At 41.4% G+C, this 18,897-nt stretch overlaps 2 protein-coding genes across 3 annotated transcripts in view; one reads left to right on the top strand and one right to left on the bottom strand.

Annotated features, from left to right (window-relative positions):
- Nucleotides 1-351: 351 nt before the first annotated feature.
- Nucleotides 352-933, top strand: LOC141814326 (uncharacterized). Its single transcript, XM_074702265.1, has one exon. The coding sequence runs from the start codon at nucleotides 352-354 to the stop codon at nucleotides 931-933; it is 582 nt and encodes a 193-aa protein (XP_074558366.1).
- A 797-nt stretch (nucleotides 934-1,730) lies between these two features.
- Nucleotides 1,731-18,897, bottom strand: part of LOC141815281 (structural maintenance of chromosomes protein 5) — a 38,152-nt gene continuing 20,985 nt past the window's right edge. For both annotated transcript variants that reach the window (XM_074703205.1, XM_074703207.1), the window contains 10 exons: nucleotides 7,577-7,680; nucleotides 4,661-4,777; nucleotides 4,517-4,594; nucleotides 4,316-4,415; nucleotides 4,187-4,241; nucleotides 3,058-3,106; nucleotides 2,887-2,974; nucleotides 2,739-2,811; nucleotides 2,553-2,656; nucleotides 1,731-2,456 (listed from right to left, as the gene is read on the bottom strand). In XM_074703205.1, the coding sequence (XP_074559306.1) occupies nucleotides 2,401-2,456; nucleotides 2,553-2,656; nucleotides 2,739-2,811; nucleotides 2,887-2,974; nucleotides 3,058-3,106; nucleotides 4,187-4,241; nucleotides 4,316-4,415; nucleotides 4,517-4,594; nucleotides 4,661-4,777; nucleotides 7,577-7,680 (824 nt within the window). In that variant the 3' untranslated portion in view covers nucleotides 1,731-2,400. The remainder of the gene's footprint in view (nucleotides 2,457-2,552; nucleotides 2,657-2,738; nucleotides 2,812-2,886; nucleotides 2,975-3,057; nucleotides 3,107-4,186; nucleotides 4,242-4,315; nucleotides 4,416-4,516; nucleotides 4,595-4,660; nucleotides 4,778-7,576; nucleotides 7,681-18,897) is intronic.

Below are 18,897 nucleotides of genomic sequence, written 5' to 3'. Positions count from 1 at the left end.
TTTTTAAAACATTATATATATTTTTTCATGTTTTATTAAATATTTACTAGATGAATTGGCTCGGATTCATTTGTTAATTAGATTATATATAATAGTTTCGGCATATACAAATAAGATCTCGCTCAATCTAATCAACTGCAATCATTAATTATACCAAACAAATATCAATCAATCTCCAATTTATTTGGAATCCTCCCTCCAAATCCTAATCAAATATGAAATGTGAATTCTGTTCCAATTTCTTTTCCAATTTTTTCTAACAAACTCAAAACTACTCTATAAATAAATATGCCGAACGTTGCATTCTTCCTTGATTAATTCACCCAGCAAGCTTATCGATTCGACGCCACCATGCCGGCGAAGCGCAAGTGTTCCAACGACGACAGCGAGGCCACCGTCATCGCTCCGGAGTGGGTGACCGCCTTGGCGAGGCGGCAGTTTGCCGGCGGCAGCGACGACGACGACGTTGGCGTGTGGTTCATCGCCAAGAAGACGGTGGAGAAGTCCGACCTGGTGACGCAGCAGAACCGGCTGTACCTACCTACCGACTCCGTGGCGACCAATCTCGTCGTCCTCCTCTCCCCGGAGGAGCGCGTCGCGGCAAACCTCGACGGTGACATCCACCGCGAGAGAAAGCGGAGCCGCACGGAGGCGGAAGCAAAGGAGGAGGAGGAGACGGATGGAATTATGGTGAAGAAGGCGAAAGGGGCTGGGCGGGCGCACGGAGGGCTGCCGGTGCGGGTGTACGCGAGGTGCGGGTTCGTGAGCTTCCTGCGGCTGACTCGGTGGGATGGCAGCGGCGGCACCGTGGTCAAGGGCGACGAGCTCAAGCTGTTCCGCGCGTGGAGTGCGCTGGAAAAGGGCGACAAGTTGGAAGTGTGGGCCTTCCGCCGCGGCGACGGCGAACTCTGCTTCGCCATCGGGCGGCCGTGACGCCAGCTTACTATACTGCTCCGTTTTTGTTAATATCAAATTATTCATTAATTGATCCTTGTGATGTAGTATGACAGTAGTGAAGTAGCTGGGACTGTTTTTGAATTTATGGATTTAAAGGTTTTGTTCTAGAGTAGAAACCAATTCATTGATTCATGGTTGTGATTTGATAATTTGCGGTTGGACAAGTTTATCCATGTGAGACCGTTGGATAATGAATTTCATCTTTTACTAAAAAGAGTTTACCATCTTTAATTTCAGAACTGGATAATTAATTTCAGAACTGGATAATTAGAGAAAGATGCATTCGGGCCACGCAGGAATGCTACTTTGGCCCATCATAATTTTACATCGTTGCCCGCTTTCAATTTTCAGTTTTCGCCCTGTAACATTTGTTATTACATAAACTCACATATGAAATTAATAAAATCCATTAGAATATGAAGGTAATAATTGATAATTTTATAACATGTATATATGTATTTTTATAAAATGTATCCTAATTCTTCATAAAAACGTTTATTTTTCTTAGCCAATTTTAAGGAATCAATTTGAGTTGGCCAAGCAGAAGCAATTGCAAGTTAGATGGTGGACCAAGCTAGGTTGTAAGAGGCAGGGTGGACAGGGAGGGCTAGTAGATTGGTCGAGCCAAGAGAATCAAGGTGCAGAATGACTCGAGTAGATTAACTGAGCAAAATAGACATGGTGGAGCCGACAAAACAGGACGAAAGAACTGAAAAAAGCTAGGACAGAATGAACTAGCTTAGTTCAAACCCAAGCAAAATATCAACGCCCAATTGAAATAATGTTCCATGTTAGCTTCTGGGTGGGAGAAATAGATTCCAGAACCAAAGAATGGAGTTAAGGCAGCCCAAGTCAGAAACAATACATCTTGTTTCCCTGCAAGGAAGGAAGCCTCACATCAAGTAACCTAAGACAATTCTGCAGAACAAGGTTTCATTTCAAACTTGAAGTGAATTTCTAGTAAATATCACACGATCAATTCCCCATGTTGTACGGTGAACAGATGAAATGATAACATCCCTACTGACTTGAACAGAATGGTTTTTGAAACTTGGCATTCGCTGCGTTGTGCTTTCGCGATGCGTAAAAACAGTGCTTGGGGAAGGATCTTTGGCACAGAAATGTCTGCAATAGAAGAGGCTACAAGAGGAATTGTTTGCCATGCACCTAACTGTGTGCCGCCTAGCACCAAATATACAAAATCTCCAATTTACTGTACAAAAACCAACTTTCGCCGGCCGCAAAATATACAAATTTTGATTCCCACTGGCATCTCCTCAAGCAAACATGATCGACATGCCGCCAAAAAATGGTTGTATCTTTTCCATCACTCATAACCCCCACATTCACAAGTGAAGAAACAAGAGCCAAGAGAACAACGAAAGCAACAGCTAGTGGATCTGTTCCATCTCGGAGGAATTGGTGGGTGAACAAATCCTCTAGTTAAGATTCTTCTGCCAAACCCATCACCGTACGCCAACACCCACCCTGACTCCAAGCTGAAACACAATGGCAGGAAGCCAAGAGTTTACTAAAAATTGCTGTCGAAATGGTAAATTTTGAATTGAACAATAATGTGGTTGTGTTTGTAGAACCTTTAGCGGCTTTTTCTGTCCAGGGTCCATTCATCACATTCAGAATGCTACAAGCATCAGTGTATTCCAGCTCAGGAAGCAATTTTGGTGTCAGCAAAAAGCACCTACAGGAAACATTTTCACAGAAGTGGCATATATATTGACAGCAAACAATCGTACAAGAATACGGCGTCGTATTATTCTTACTGAGGTGTATTTGGTTGACTGGCTGCCCTGACAAGCTGTTGAAACATTTTCCTTTCATTTATAGGATCCATTCCTGTGTTTCAAGATTTGAACAATGTGTAATTATGGCATATGAAGGAAAAATATACCAAGTCAGGCAGCAGCATACCTTGATTGATCTCATCAACCACACGGAAAGGGCAATTAGTGAGATCTTGAATAGATACGAGATAAAGAATGGTTGAAACTGAGCGCTCCTGGGGGAAAATAATTAAGAGAGAGTTCATCAGCCAAACCGATTAAAAATATAAAGATATTGGACTTGAATCTTCTCTCATACCCCTCCGGACTGGTGATGAGCACTCAGCACTTGAAGTTGACCAGATTGCCTGACAAAGAAAAAAAATCCTGGATGACTGATGGGAAATACGAGAACTGAAAGAAAGAGCGCCGTTCAGCTAACACAACAGCTTAATGATAAAAGATACGAATGAGCAGGCAGTAAAAGGCAAGAAAGAAAAATCTAGTTTTATATATTAAAATTTTAGGCAGCATAGCAAACAAAAGGAAAGCACTTCTACATGACTAATGCAGTCTACACCAATATATTCCAGACAGCATGTGACGATGACCTCAATATTTTGATAACTGCTACTCAAATGTTTCATGCTTAATAATGCACTAGGGACAATCAAGTAACAAGCACAGACACACTGCAAACTTTCAAACATTTTGCAGAATAAAATTTGGCCCTGCAGTTGTTTCCCAAAAAGAATATAGCATGTGGCCACTGCCACATCAACCTTACACAAGCACTTCAAATGCTTACCATTAGACGCACATAGTATACTGAGATAGTGAGATCAAACTGTTTCACACAGCATTGAAAATCTTGCCTCACTTGCATTTAGGAAAAATATGAGAGGTATAAGATTTTAATTTGCTAAAGCCATTCAAGGGTTGGAGGAACAAACGTTAATCATATGACTAAGATAAAGGCACTGACAATCAAGGTTTAAACACATGAAACTTTTTCATGGGTAGCAGATTTTTAGTATCTCCATCGAGGTTAATAATACTACTCTGGAACAAGACGTAATCCAGTGTCATCCCTTATATTAAGAGCATCACAAAGTTTGAAAAGAACTACTCTTTTTTGATAAAAATACAAGAATCAAGAACTCATCATGCTAGTTTGTTTCATACACCATAAAGAACTAGGCAGATATAACATGATATCAATGTTATATAGGTAATGCAATCCAACAGACAAATGCTGATTGATAAAACACATGCACTAAAATCAAATTTTCGAAGAGGTTAAACAAGTACAAAGCTTTTCAATGCCATTATTATTATTTTTTTTACTGGAATTTCTTGTAAGTTAAAACGTTTATAGTATTTCTTGCTGAATCGACTTAAGTGACCATAAATAGAACTCCGGCAGTTTTCCTAGATAAGAAACTAACCTGAACTTGACTTTTATAAGTATTCCATACTTGTCAAAATCCATGCCATGCTCGTCTACAAGACAACAAAAAATGTAAATGAGAAATAAGTAACTTAGATTTAACAGTTGAAAACAATAATCCTTATACCAAGAGAAACCTCTCCAGCAACAGCCATCTCTTGAAAGTTCCTACTGAAGGTTTCATTAATCTTGGCAACAAGATCCCACAACATGGGAAGCCAACTTTCCTGTATGATTAGTTAAAAATATATTTTCCACAACTAACTGATAATAGCTGCCAAAGAATAAACAAAGATGCCTACGTTAATATTATGAAAACTCACATAACCTTCAATGTGTTGATCTCATGTAAACATCCACTTAATTCGCTTTCATCCATTCGAAGTTTAGCTTCTATGGCTTCTATCTGTCGAACATAGACAGAAATCAAACAGAATATTCATGATTTTTTATGTAGTACACAATCATTTACCTTGTGTTGGCGATTTTCATATTCTTCTAGAATATTCTGATTAAGAAACAAAATCGAGTTTGCTTCAGATATATTATCTTGAATTGCGGCCTCCAGTTCCTCTATTGTACCTGGCATCTTCAAATATTTACGAAACAAAATTCAATGACTGAAAAGAAATGCATTAGCCAGTCCCATCACCAGAACCATGAGAATGCATCAACTAGTAAATATGGTTCTCCAAGGTATAACCAAAAAGGTATGCATAAGGCAATAAGGGATTTAGGTTCTCAACAAATCTAAACAACAAACAGAAGCATAGGTCTGGGCCAAGAACCAAGTGGTTTCATCACCGACGACCCAACATAGACTGATCCAATCAACTCGAATCTTTTTGAGTTTTTGGATTGTATTTCAGGTTTTGAAATGTATGGCATTTAGGTATAAGAAAGGATAATCAATTCGGTTAAGTATATAGTATTTATAAATAATAGATGTACTGGAAGAATCTGAATCAACTTGAAAACTGGATAAAAAAAAACAAAACCTGAAACTGAGTTGACCGGTTTTCTGAGCTTGTTTTTCCTTAGGTTAGGGCTTGGTTTCTTTTCCATCCCAAATCAATTGGCATTTAATTGAACCTTTTTACAATAGAATTATACAGTTTTGATCTGCCGATCACAACTGAAAAAAGTACACGAAAAGCTTCAATGCCCCCAGTCTAAAAGTGAATGGGCAGAATGGACGTGGGAAGTGATTCATGAGCTCATCCTTCATTGCAAGCATCTTCTGCGAGTCATGAGTGTCTTCTACAAGGACCAAGCTTTCCTCTCTGACTTCCATCTTCACTTGCCAGTAAAACCATTTCCCCTGCATGCCCTGCTCTTGTTGATCATATGAGAAATTTTCTTAAGCACGCCATTCTGTGCCCTTGAAATATCTCCATGCACTTGTTTTGTACCCTAGTCTCCCAAAACCCTCTTGTTTTTCTCCTTTTTCATCATGCCCTCATTATGTGCCCTCGCCACCACTTGCAAGAAAGTTCTCAACGCTATTAACATCTCCTTCATAAGCATCCTACTCTTCTTCTTCTGTCCCCTAGTCATTGTTGGAGTGACCAACACCACTTGTCAGCACATCAGAAGCAATACAAAGCTGTTTTGTTTTGGCTGGGACCAAAAGCCAAATTCAGAATGATATTTAAAACCTTGCAAAATTATGACTCTGCCAGACCCAGTTCCACTACTAAGACTTAATATTTAACTAATTACAAGGTTGCCGTACTTATGTACTGTTATTTGAGGTAATATTAAGTATATTGTCAGTTGAGAGCAGAGGTGTAACTGGAAGAAATAAGCCATACTCAGCCTTGTCATACAAACCAGGGAGTTGATCCCACAAAGAAGTGAGTTGTATTGTAGGAAAAAATTGTGTAACATGTTACTCTTCTTGGATACAGAAGCATTTCCAATGGAGTGATAATCAATTTCAATATGTTTAGTATGCACATGAACCATTGGTTAATTGGTTGTAATGTAAATAGCAAAATAATTGTCTCTTGCAAATTGTAGTTAAACTTGTAAACATTTCAGTTAGTTCAAAACTTGTAAACTCATACAGCAACAGAATCTCAATTCATGTCTCTTGCAAATTGTAGTTAAATAATAGGAGCAGGGTAATCTAGTGCAGTGTTGTGGATGTAGTAAACATGATTACTTTAGCTATAATACTCATGGTGGTAGTATTGCAGTTAGTGAAGGACCACAGCAATGTCCACAAGGTGAGAGGCGGGCCAACAACAGTAGGAGGGAGAGGGAAACCCTAGTCTTAATTTGTCTCTCAATGGAGAGATGTAATTGAAACTAATTATAGTACAATTAAACTACACACAATTCAAAACAACAGTGAAAAATAAGTAAATAAGACAATGTGGAACCGAATTCTTCAGTCCAACACAATCAGTCAAAAGAAGAAATGAAGCAAATGGAAGGGGTTAACTAAATTCAGCAAACTAAAATATCACTGATTTCATACGCTCTCCACAGTCAAGCTCTCAATCACATAAGTGATTAAAGAAGGAAAGCGCACAAAAAATAGGCTATCATATTAGTGTTACTATCCATTTTAATGCCTTTGTCTGGCTATTTCAATGACTGACTGCTTTCAGAAAGATTTTGTTAGGAAAGATAGATTTGGACAGTAATAAGTAAAAAGACCTATGTATGCAAGAAAAGTGAAACCTGAGAGGAAAGATTTCCAATTAACTTTCAGGATGGGCTCTAAATGCAAGCGATTTTACTTCATATCTAAAATGCAAAATATTCACCATTTCACCTTCAATAATATCAGGGCATCCTTTCAGGTTTCTCAAAGACCATGTTTGATATTTAGATCAAATGCAATTAAAAAGACAGCCCGGTGCATAAAGATCCTGCCAATGCAAGGTCCCGAGGAAGCATCGGACCACATTAGGTCTATTATATGTAGTGTTATTCTATATTGCAAGAGGTTGTTTCTGCGACTCGAACCCGTGACCACAAAGTCATATGGCAACAATTTTACCATTACACTAAGGCTCCATAAGGTAGTTGATTGCACATCATGAATACAACAAATGAGGACATATGGTTAGAACAATGACTAGTAATGAACTAGTCTCTGGTAAATAATAATAAGTACAATGACAATTAATGCAATTATTGTTCTATGACTTCAACACTTAAGAATTTAAATGAACCAATTAAAATAGACACCTTTACATTACCTACAGATTACAATAAACATTTTTAGTCTAATACAGTATACTAATAGGAAGAAAACCCAAATCTGGACTAGTGCAAAGAGCAGGCAACAAAGAGGAACAATTGAAGTGTGCTCTAGAAAAACAGAATTCATACACCAGATTTAACTTCAAAAATACCATAAAAAAATTATCACCTTCAGAAATTCTTGAGCAAGTTTGTCAGTGATAACTGCAATAGATTCTGCATGTTGCTTTGCTTCTCGTAATTGACGTTGGCATTGCTCAGTTTCTGTTTGACCTGGTATAATTGTTTGCCACATAAAGTCAGATTAAACCACCATTTCATAAACAGATATTTAGGTTTTAGAAAACATCAGTAAATAAACCAAAAAAGATGGAATCAATAGAGCATTCCATTTCCAAGAAGCATGGTTCTCATGCTGAAAGGCCACGATGTGTGAATATAGGAGATGGAGAACACCTTTTCAAGCTGTGTGTGAACATCATGACACCACTTTGGTTGAAAATTGTAACAACAGTACAACCAACACAAGTTAGTTAACATTTAGGAGAAAAATGAAAGAATGTGTGAGGTAGCTAAAGAGAAATTTCAAGAAAAAAAATCTTTGTGAGCAAATAGATATAGCACCATAAAAGATAAGAAAAGAGAAATCAGTCAAATTGATTAAAAGCCAGACAATGAGTTCTATAACTCAACAATTTGGCGCAGTTGGAGCCAAATAGATGTTGGGTCTCCATACATGGAGACTAAAAACAGATATACTAAATATAAATTATTTTATGTAAATTAGATGTATCACATTCATCTGGTCGCAAATTTAAGGCTTAATTTTAGAGGTGTTATTAAAACTTTTAGGTTCTAAATTTTTAAAATTATTTTTATGTTTTAAAATTTTTGCAAAGATAGCTACACCTACATGAGAAGTTGAGTGTAGTGTTAAATATAAAAGAGTTCTCACACTCTATGTTGGGTAAAATATGATATTATAAGAATATCGATTATCTTGGATTTGAAATATGCAACATTGGAACGTTCACCGGTGAAGCAATAAGAGAAAAATTAATATGTTATGTTAGAGAGAAAATGGGGGAGAAGGCAAAAATAACAAAAAACTCAAATTTTAAGTTATGGTACATAAGAAAGAGAAATGGAATAAGTATTATAGCAGATAGTTTGTTAAGGGACAAAGTAGTACGAGTAATTTGGAAGGGAAGTAGGATTATAACTCTCAAGATAGTGGTGGAAAAAAAACTATTAATATAATTACCATATATGCACGTTAAGTAAAAAATAAATGAAGACACAGAATGTAAGTTTTGGGAAGACCTAAATGAAGTGACTCAAAATAATTCTAACGGATGAGACGATTTTACCAAGAGAAGATCTAAATGGTCATGTAAGAGTAAGAAATGAAAAAAATGATAAGGTGTATAAGAGCTATGGTTTGAAATAAGCAATAAAAAAGGAAAAACTATATTAGATTTCATAATAACATATGAACTTATAATAACTAACACATTTTTCAAAAAGAAAGAAGAACGCCTATTAGATTCAAAAGTAGAAACAATAAATCATGAATTCATTTTTTTATGGTTAGGAAGAAAGAAAAAAAGAATAATTTATAAAGATTACAATGTCATCCATGGAGAAAATTTAACCACTCAACAAAAGTTATTGATATTAGATACGTGTCTCAAATATAATATCAATAGAAGAAAAATATGCATGATTCCTAAAACCAAGTGATGAGAATTAAAGGATGAGTAACAAAGTATCTTTAAGAAGAGGTAGGAGCACAAATATTAAGAAAAATATATAACGACCTGAATACAACATGGGATAAGATGACATCAAATTTGAAAGCGTTGGCCAAAAACCTACTCAGTGAATCAAGAGGATAGACACCACCAAATAAAGAATTTTAGAAAATGAGCGGCCTATAAGTTACTATACACTTGTAAGAATAAAGAAAACTCACAGTGAATGAAATCAAGAATGAAGCTTTCGAACGCTTATATCAACAATTTGATATAAAAGAAGGAAAAAAAATCTAGAGACTAGTTAGAGCGAGAGAGGAAAATAAAGAATCTTACCCAAATAAGATACATTAAAGATAAATCCAATAGGATACTAGTGAAAATGAGAAAATAAAAAAACGATAAAAGAGGTATTTTTTTCATCAACTTTTTAATGAAAGTGTAGTTGACCAACTTATCCTAAAAATTTAAGTGGGTTAAAGGAGAAAATAGAAATTTAATTTTTATCAAAGCAGACATTAAATGGGATACAAAATAGAAAAGCGGTTGGACCGGATGACATTGCAATAGAGGTATGGAAATGTTTAAGGAAACAGAGTATTGAATAACTTATCAAGTTATTCAACCTGATATTACAACCAAAAGTGGATGGTAAATATTTTACTCTCCTATGTAAAGACAAAGGAAATGTATAAAATTATGTGAATAATAGGGATATTAAGCTAATGAGTCACACCATAAAACTTTAAGAAAAATGATTTTAAAAAATTAAAGAGACCAAAGTGAATAGAAATCAATTTAGATTTATACCTACAAAGCCGACAATAGAAGTTATATATCTTCTCAGACAACCAATTGAAAAGTATTAAGAAAAGAAGAAAGACTTATACATGGTATTCATTGAACAGAGAATTCTATAATAAAAGGGTATTAGCATATCGTATATTGAAATAATTAAGAATGTGTATGAGGATATAATGACAAGAATGAAGAGTCCAAGTGAATTAACCAAAGTTTTCTATAAAGATAAGGTTACATCAAGGATCATCTCTAAATCTATATCTTCTAATACTAATTATGAATGAACTCACAAGACACATTACCATAGTGCATGTTGTTTGTAGATAATATCATTTTAGTCGATGAGACACATGAAAGAGCAAACATATTAGCAGGAAACACTAGAAGTAAAAGATTTTAAACTTAATAAAGTAAAAACATAATATGTCAAATCTAAGTTTGGTAGTAATAGAAATAGTGATGCAATAGTTAAAATAGGAGATGACGAGACACTTATAATTGAGAGTTTTAAATATCTATGTCCGTTTTTACAAAAGGATAGAAGGGTTGATGTTCCTGCTTGAAATCGTCTCCAGATGAATCACCGAACACCTGGCTTTTACGTTTGCAAGGTCGCACAGAATCCACGAGCAGCTGGAAGAAAGTTGTACTGTTGCAAGGCTTCAAAGAGAAGAATGAGGGTTAGAATAGAAGTTAGGGGGTATCATGGTTCAGCCACTCCGACGTCCAAGTCAATTCGCTAGCGGGAGATGAAGAAGAAGAGCAGGCGATGAGGAAGAAATGTAATGTGTAGAGTGGTGTCCGCGCACATACCTGGGCCTGCAGGAAGCGAGTTCTTTTTATATAGTCATCATAGAAGACGTCACATCCACCATAAGACGAACATCCCATCATAATAAAGAGGGTCCCATTACCCACGCCTAGTATGACAGAGGACCATGATGTATTAATGATGCGTTAGGCAACTTACTGTTCTATGTACTTCACCATCCCCATGGCAGTCAGACGACTATCAGAAGGGAGGAGTGAGTGACATCGGGTTGATAGAGCGAAGCTACTTGGGCAGGAGTGTTGATTTAGATAGGCTAAGCCGATTGAGGAATAAGCCTCCACGAATAAAGAGCGTCCCATCACCCACGCCTAATATGGCATTGGACCATGATGTATTAATGATGCGTTAGCACGTACTTCACCATCCCCATGTCAGTCAGACAGTTGATAGAAAGGAGTGAGGGATGTCAAGTTGATGGAACGGAGCTATTTGGGCAGGAGTGTTGATTCAGATGGACTGAACCGACTGGGGAATAGGCCTCTATCGGAGAGACCATGGAGTTGGTCAAGCAGATAGCCAATCGGGCATGGAGCCAATCGAGCATGAAGTCAATCGGGCATGGAGCTAGTCGGGCTTAGAGCCAACTTCCTCATCCGATGTGTTATTTCCACTTGGACCAAACCTAGACTTTCTTGACCAAGGCATATCAGCCCATAGTATAATTCTCCAATACTAGTCTAGTTGAAGAAAGTGCAAGTCAGACTGACTAGACAAGTTCCCCAGTACGAGCTTGGGTCAAATGTTATTCAAGAAAGTCGTATGATGAGTCAACGAATCAAACCTACTTGGAAGGTCATGTCCGATTTGGTGAGACATGCGCCCTCGAGCGAAGTGGCGAGCAAGCCTATGCGTATATTAAGGCTGCCTTCAAGTCAGACACGACAAGTTCCCCAGTACAGGCTTTATCTCAAACCTACTTGCGCGCGTCATTTCCTTCTCCACGCAGACACACATTAATGTGGTGAAGCGTCCAATGCGACAACCGAATCGCCATGATTACCAAGATTTGGTGAGACAGCAAGCCAAATCAAACGGCCCAGAACGCGTCCTGCCTTTTTGCCTTGCCAATCGAATGGTTCGGTCGAGCAAGCCTATGCGTATATTAAGGCTGGGGCAGATGCATGGCGCCTCCCATTGCTTTCATTCCCTTCTTCCTCTTCTTCTCCTTCATTTCCACTCTCACTCCTTTTGCTTGGCTCCGGCGAACCCGCCTACACCCCTGCTCCGTCCTTTCCGGCCCGTAAGTCCTCTCCCCCTCCTCCATTCTTCCTCTTTCAAGCCTTAGAAATGGACCCAATAGGATCAGTCAACTCCTGGTACGCCTCCATTACGTCCACCGTTACCCGAAAGGTTAGAGTGGAGGTTAGAAACCTATTCAGAGTGCTGGGAAGCTATAGGATTAAAATACCCCGACCTGAGCAACCACCTCGCCTCACCTCCCGGTTTCGTTACTTTCTTTTACGGCAACTAGCCAACAGCCTTCGCTTCCCTATCCCCGAATTCTTCCAAAACATAGTCACTTATTTCCATATCTCTCTCTAACAACTCACCTCTACTGTGTGGAGCGGCCCTAGTTTTCTTACCACATCCCCCTGTGCCCTGTCCTCTTCCATTACTTCTTCTACCCAAAGAGGATGGAATAGGGGATCTTCTACTTCACAGCAAGGTCGGGCTGTCACTTCTCCCACAAGGGTGAACTCCCTTGAACTTCCCGACTGAGTGGCAGTCCAAGCTGTCAAGTCCCCCACCCTTAGGATCTTGTAGGAAAGAGCCAACCTACCATGATGCGACCGAGCTGCCAAAGGTTTGTACTTCGATGTTAATCGACTGGTGAGCGAGGAGGGCCTACTGTACCGGGGGCGTCTGAGTCCGATCGACACCAACCTGCCTCAACCACTCAGTAAGTTATTTTCTTTAGTTTACTTCTATGAGGACTAACTGAGACTTGATTTTTTGGTGCAGCGGATATACTGATGGGCACCTCGATCAACAAGTACTTGAAATGAAACCGAGTGGATTTTGAAGCCCTTGTGGCATCCACAGCGTCAGAGGAGGCTCCCAAGGAGGTTGGGAACCAGAACCAGACCTCGCCGACCGAGGCTGCCCTGACTCTAGTAGAAGGGCCAAGCATCAGGGAAGAAGCACCTGAAACAGCGCCAACGGTCGCACCAACGACCGAAGGGGCACAAGTTATGCCCCCGACCTGAAGGCCGAAGAAGGCAACCGTCCTCCCTCCACGGCCCAAGGAGAGAAGGCAAAGAAAAAAGTGAGGTTGGCTCCTACTACGTCAACACCTAACGAGCCGACAACTTCGACCGAGACGCCTACCTGCACCAAACCAATCACCCCAGTCGAGGTCCTGACAGACGTTGCCCCGATGAGCGTTCCTGGCTAAAAATCCCTTAGAGAACCAGCAGGACCAGTCGACTCCAAGCAGCCCACAAAGTCACAGCCGACTGATCCCTCAGGCTCAGGCGCCACGAACTCTCCCATGGAATCCAAGCCGAGCACCGACTCAGAGTCGGTAGGCACACAGAAGGGCAACTTGATGGTGCACATCAAGGCCATAAGAGGCCCGGATGCGTTCAACGACGTAGACACCCTGGCGCTCGATGTTAAAGGTAGATTTTCCACTTCGGTCTATATCAAATAGGTAGATGAGCTAAAAATTAGGATAACTTTTATTTGCAGTTGTGGTCAGAGCATCTAAAGATCCACAACCGCCTGCCCCATCTGCTAAAGCATTCAAAGGCGATGCAAGGAAGCCTAACCAAGTTGGAAGCCCGAGTGTCTCAACCCAACCGAGAGCTGAATAAGGTCAAAGTCGAGCTAAGTCGGAGCCAACAGGAGGCAAAACTGCACAAGAACGCCTCCGAGCACCTCCTCGAAGAGATGTCAACTACAAAGGAGAAGGTGGCGGTCTTGGAGCAAGAGTTAGAAGAAGCTCGAGCCAAGGAGCAAGAGGTGTTGCAGACCCAAGTGGATCCCCTAGAACAAGAACGAGCAAGGCTAGTATCCCAGGTTAGCATGCAAGGGGTCGAGCAAGACGGATTGAAGGCGTAGCTCGCCGAGAAGGCTGCCCAACTGCGAGAAGCCAACAAGGACATCGACACCTTGAGGGAACAAGCAATGGAGGCTATCGAAGGCCAAGAAAGACTACAAGCCGAGTTGAAGATTGCCCGAGCTCAAGGGCGGCATACAAGAGCGGCAAGGAAGACCGTTGGACGGCTCAGCAGATGGCTGAAGTCAGAGGAGTGCAGAGACATACTGAGAGTCAAGACTGCTAAAATATTGCAGTATGTATTTGAAGGTGCCTTGAAGCAAGTCTACAAGGCTGGTCTGCTCCCCCTAGACACCTCGCTAGACTTCCTAGACATAGACAAAATGTGGGTCAAACTGCCCGAGTCAGAGAGAAGAAGAGAGTAATTGTAATTTAATTTTAGATGTTTTGTACTACTCCTCTGGAGCTTGTTTAATCAATGAAATACCCTTTTGCCTTTCTGAAACTGTTGCTCCCGAACTTGGGAAAAATAGTAGGATACCGTCCATAATTACACCCGAATCGAGAGGACTTGGACCTTGAGAGGGGTGGTTGTCGATGGACGCTGTCAGTCCGAGACCAAAGCAAATATAAAGACTCGATCTGTGACTATGTCCAAGTCAGAAGCGTTTGAACCCTGAAAAAGGCAATTGCTACTAGACGCAGTTGGTCCGAGACTAGGAGAAATATAGAGATTCGATCCGCGACTATGCCCAAGTCGGGAGAGTTTGGATTCTGAAAAGAGCAATTGCTGATAGACGTCGCTGGTCCGAGACTAAGGGAAATATAGAGACTCGATCCGCGACTATGTCCGAATCAGGAAAATTTGAACCCTGAAATAACAATTGTCGATGGGCGCCGCTGGTCCGATATCAGGGGGAATAAAAAGACTCGATCCACAACTATGTCCGAGTAGAAAGAGTTTAAACCTTGAAAAAGACAATTGCCGATGGACGTTGTTGGTCCGAAACCAAGGGAAATATAAAGGAAGACCCGAGGAGACACACACCCTGCAGGGAAGATATGTTTATTGAAATAAACAGAGTACAAGAGAGGATACATGACTAAGCCACTCCCGTTCGTTTGCCTAACTTCTGCAGGTTGTCCTTAACTCGCTAGACCTGATAGGACCTCAGGTGCGCAGCATTCAGAGGTCGATTCAGCTCCTTGCCTTCAAGGTCTGCAAAGTAGTAGGTTCTCATGCTCATCTTCCAAATGACTCGATAAGGACCTCTCCATTGAGGCTCTAGCTTGCCCACATCTTCGATCGGCTTAATCGTTTTTCAGACAAGCTCGCCGTCTTGAAAAGTTCGGGGAATAACTCTCTTGTTGTAGGTATGGCACATTCTCCATCGGTAAGCTGTCAGGCGGATTGCTGCCTTGTCTCGGGTCGCACTGACCAGATCAAGCTCTATAAGTCGTCGACTGTCGTTATCTAGATTGTACAAGCTCCTCCGGTCGGTTTCAACCCCTATTTCAACAGAAACTACAGCTTCACCTCCGTACACTAGATGGAACAGAGTCATGCCGATGCTTTCACTAGGAGTGATACAGTAAGACCAAAGGATGCAAAGTAACTCCTTGATACAGCAAGCCATTACCTCAGTGGCCTGTCCACAAAGTAATAGACAGGCTGAAGTGGTCAATCGAGAGATAGTTCAGGGGCTCAAGATCAAGCTCGACCACGTGGGAGACACTTCGCACCATTCTTTAAACTTCCACCCTAGAAATTGCCTATCATTGTCAGAGATCAATCGATAAGGTATACCATATCGACAAACAATATTCTTCCAGAGGAATTTGAGTACTGTATCCTCAGTGATCCAAGCCAAGGTGTCGACTTTGACCCATTTGGAAAAGTAATCAACGACAACTAGGAAGAACTTTTATTGGGGCCCAATCGGGAAATGTCCTATTATGTCCATCCCCCATTGATCGAAGGGGCAGACAGTAGTGGCGGTCTTCAGGAACTCAACAAGGTGTTTGGTAATGGCTTGATGCTTTTGATAGTGAACACAAGTAGCCACTAGCCGAGCCATGTCGACCTACAAGGTGGGTCAAAAGTACACGACTAGGAGAACCTTCCGAGTCAATGTTCGACCTCCCACATAGTTTCCACAGCAACCTTGATGAATCTCTTGCATCACGTACTCGAAATCATCGAGGCTTAGACATTTGAGCAAGAGGCGCAAAAAGGCATGCCGATACAAGTTATCTCCAATCAATGTAAAACGGGTGACCCTCCTTTTGAGTAGGTGAGCTTATACTGGATCGATGGGTGTCTCTCCTCTCTATAGGAATGCTATGAAAGGGGATCGCCAGTCTCCCTGCTCATTCTGACTCAGCGGCTAATCGATCTAGAAATCAATGAGACTTGCATAATGGGATCTTCGGTCATCCAACTGACCAATAAACTAGTCCTTGGCTAACTCATCGGCCCTGTGGTTCTCGGTGTAGGGAATCTTCTACAGGCACACTTCTTGGAAATCAACTCTCAATTTTTTGAAGGCCTCTGCATATCATCTTAGCCGGTCATTTCTTACCTCCAAGCTTCCTTCTAACTGTTGCACTACCGATTGAGAATCGGAATAAATGAGAACTCGGGAAGCTCCGATTTGTTTAGCGGCTTGGAGGCCGACCAATAAGGCTTCGTATTCAGCTTCATTGTTTGATGCTTGAAAATTTAGCCGAATGGATAGCTAGAGCACATCATCTCGAGGTGAGATTAATAGAACTCCTACCCCGCTACCTTGCTTGGATGTCGACCCATAAAGATTTTCCATATGCCTTCCAGATCGGATTTGAGGATTTCTGTCAAGAAATCGACTAAGGTCTGAGCTTTGATGGTCGTGCAAGGCTAATATTAAATGTCATACTCACTCAGCTCCACTGCCCACTTGATTAGCCTTCCCAAAACTTCAGAGTTGGTTAGGATACGCCCCAAGTTGTTATTGATCAACACCATGATCAAGTGAGACGGTAAGTAGGGTCGAAGCCGACGAGTCATCAGGACTATTCCTCGGGCCAGTTTTTCCAAGTAAGTGTATCAGCTCTCGGCATCTTTTAGCAAATGCCTGGAGAAATATATCGAGTATTGTACTTGACCTCCTGTCTGACTAGGACCGAGTCGACAGCCCACTCGGAAACAGATAAATACATCCATAATTGCTCACCATGCAATAGTTTAGAGAGTCGAAGTAGCCCCCGGGCATAGGTGAGTTGGTTACGACGCAGCAGACTTACAGAAGAGGGCAAGGGTTCGAATCCTGGCGAAGCCAGGCAATACCCTCCTGCATCGTAACCAATTGCACTTTCTCGATTTACCTCCTCACAAATGGTCGTGGGGCCGACCGTGTGGGGCCGCTAAGGTGGCGGATCCACCTTTTTTGCAGAAGAGAGTCGAGGTAAATATGACAGATACTCCCTGAGTTCCATGAACGTCTAGTCGCAAGGCTCATTCCACTCGAACCGATGAGCTTTCCATAATACCTTGAAGAAAGGCAAGCTTAGGTGGGCAGTGATGTGCCCCTTAAGTCTTTGAGTCTCTGAGGAGGCGTCGTGCTTCGAAGTGTTTGAACCTTCCCCAGATTCCTTGCTCAGTTACCACGTATCTGAGGAATCGACCAGTTTTAACTTCAAAAACGCACTTACTCGAATTCAGCTTGAGTCTATATTGACTTAAGGTTTTACAGATCTCTTCTACGTCCGGGATCAGGTTATCCGCTCGAGCTGTCTTGATGAGAATAGCATCCACGTACACTTCAATATTCCGCTTGACTTGGTATTGGAAGACCCGATCCATTAGGCGTTGATAGATGGCTTCTGCATTCTTTAGTCCGAACGATATAACAATGTAATAGAAAGTTTCATCGGAGGTGACAAAGTTAACATCTCGTGGTCCTCCGCAACTAGGGGATCTGATGGTAACCCTGATAAGCATCCAACATGCAAATGAAGTCACACCCCATCGTCGAGTCTACCAGCTAATCGATGCGTGCCAGGGGATAGCAGTCCTTCGGACAAGCCTTATTGAGATCTCAAAAGTCCACACAAACTCTCCATTTGTTGTCTGGTTTGGGCACAAACACAACATTAGACAGCCAAATTGAGAACTGTAACTCTCGAATGTGCCCAACTTCTAGCAACTTGTGAACCTCCGCTTGGATCACTTTGTTCCGTTCGGATCCGAAGTGCATTCTTTTTTGCTTAATGAATTGAACCTCGGTGAGCGTATTAAGTCGGTGCATCATTATTGTTGGGGAGACACTGATAAGGTCCTTGGCCGACCAAGCAAAGACATCTCTGTTGCAGGAGAGGCACGTGCCCAACTCTTGTAGGCAGATAGAGCATCAACAATGGTGAAGAGGGTGTGGCGAGTCCGTCGTAGAGGCACCTCTCCCAGAGATATAGCCAGACTGATCTGACCGAGAGACCACACCTCATGCCTGGAAAACTCAACCAAAGAAGTAGTCATGGGTTGCAACTCGATTTCATCTATCTACATTTGATCAATGGCTTTTTTGAAGATAATATTCACCGAACTGCCTGTATCAATAAAAGCTCAAGCAACATTATAGTTAGCAATAGTGGCATGAATGACTAAGACGTCGTCATGCGAGATTTCCACCCCCATCAAATCTTGAGGTCTAAAGCCTATCTGAGGGACATCTTCTCCCTTTTGACTGGTACTGACGTTGTAGTTCTCTAGGCGTCGGCTATGAAATGTCCTTGCCTGATTGGAATCTCCTCCTGTTGATCTTTCGATAATCATATGGATCTCGCCCTAGGGAGCATTGTCTTTGTTGCCCACGTCGGATTTCTCGATTGGATCAGGTCTGACCTCGGAATCCACTTGAATGCGCAGGCTGAGCTAACCGCCGAGGAGAGCGATCTCTTCTGAGTCCGTGAGGGAGAATGTTGGAGTTAATCCTGGGATGATCGTCCGTTCGGGGGTCTCCGAGATTGAGGGAGAGAACACTGACTTCCAAGGCGTTGGTCGGTAGCTCGATGAAACTCGTGTACATACTAGTAGCACTCGTGCGTGGAGTGACTCCTCGATTGAT

This window comes from Curcuma longa, chromosome 21 (assembly GCF_044706935.1).
Source record: "Curcuma longa cultivar G26 ecotype Majalengka, Jawa Barat chromosome 21, ITB_CL_G26_1.1, whole genome shotgun sequence".
Classification (NCBI taxonomy): domain Eukaryota; kingdom Viridiplantae; phylum Streptophyta; class Magnoliopsida; order Zingiberales; family Zingiberaceae; genus Curcuma; species Curcuma longa.
The sequence above is the reverse complement of the archived record's forward strand: the minus strand, read 5'-3'. Positions and strand labels throughout refer to the sequence as shown.

What these genes read in the sequence shown, in the direction of transcription:
- LOC141814326 (XM_074702265.1), top strand. Translation starts at nt 352, where the DNA reads ATGCCGGCGAAGCGCAAGTGTTCCAACGACGACAGCGAGGCCACCGTC.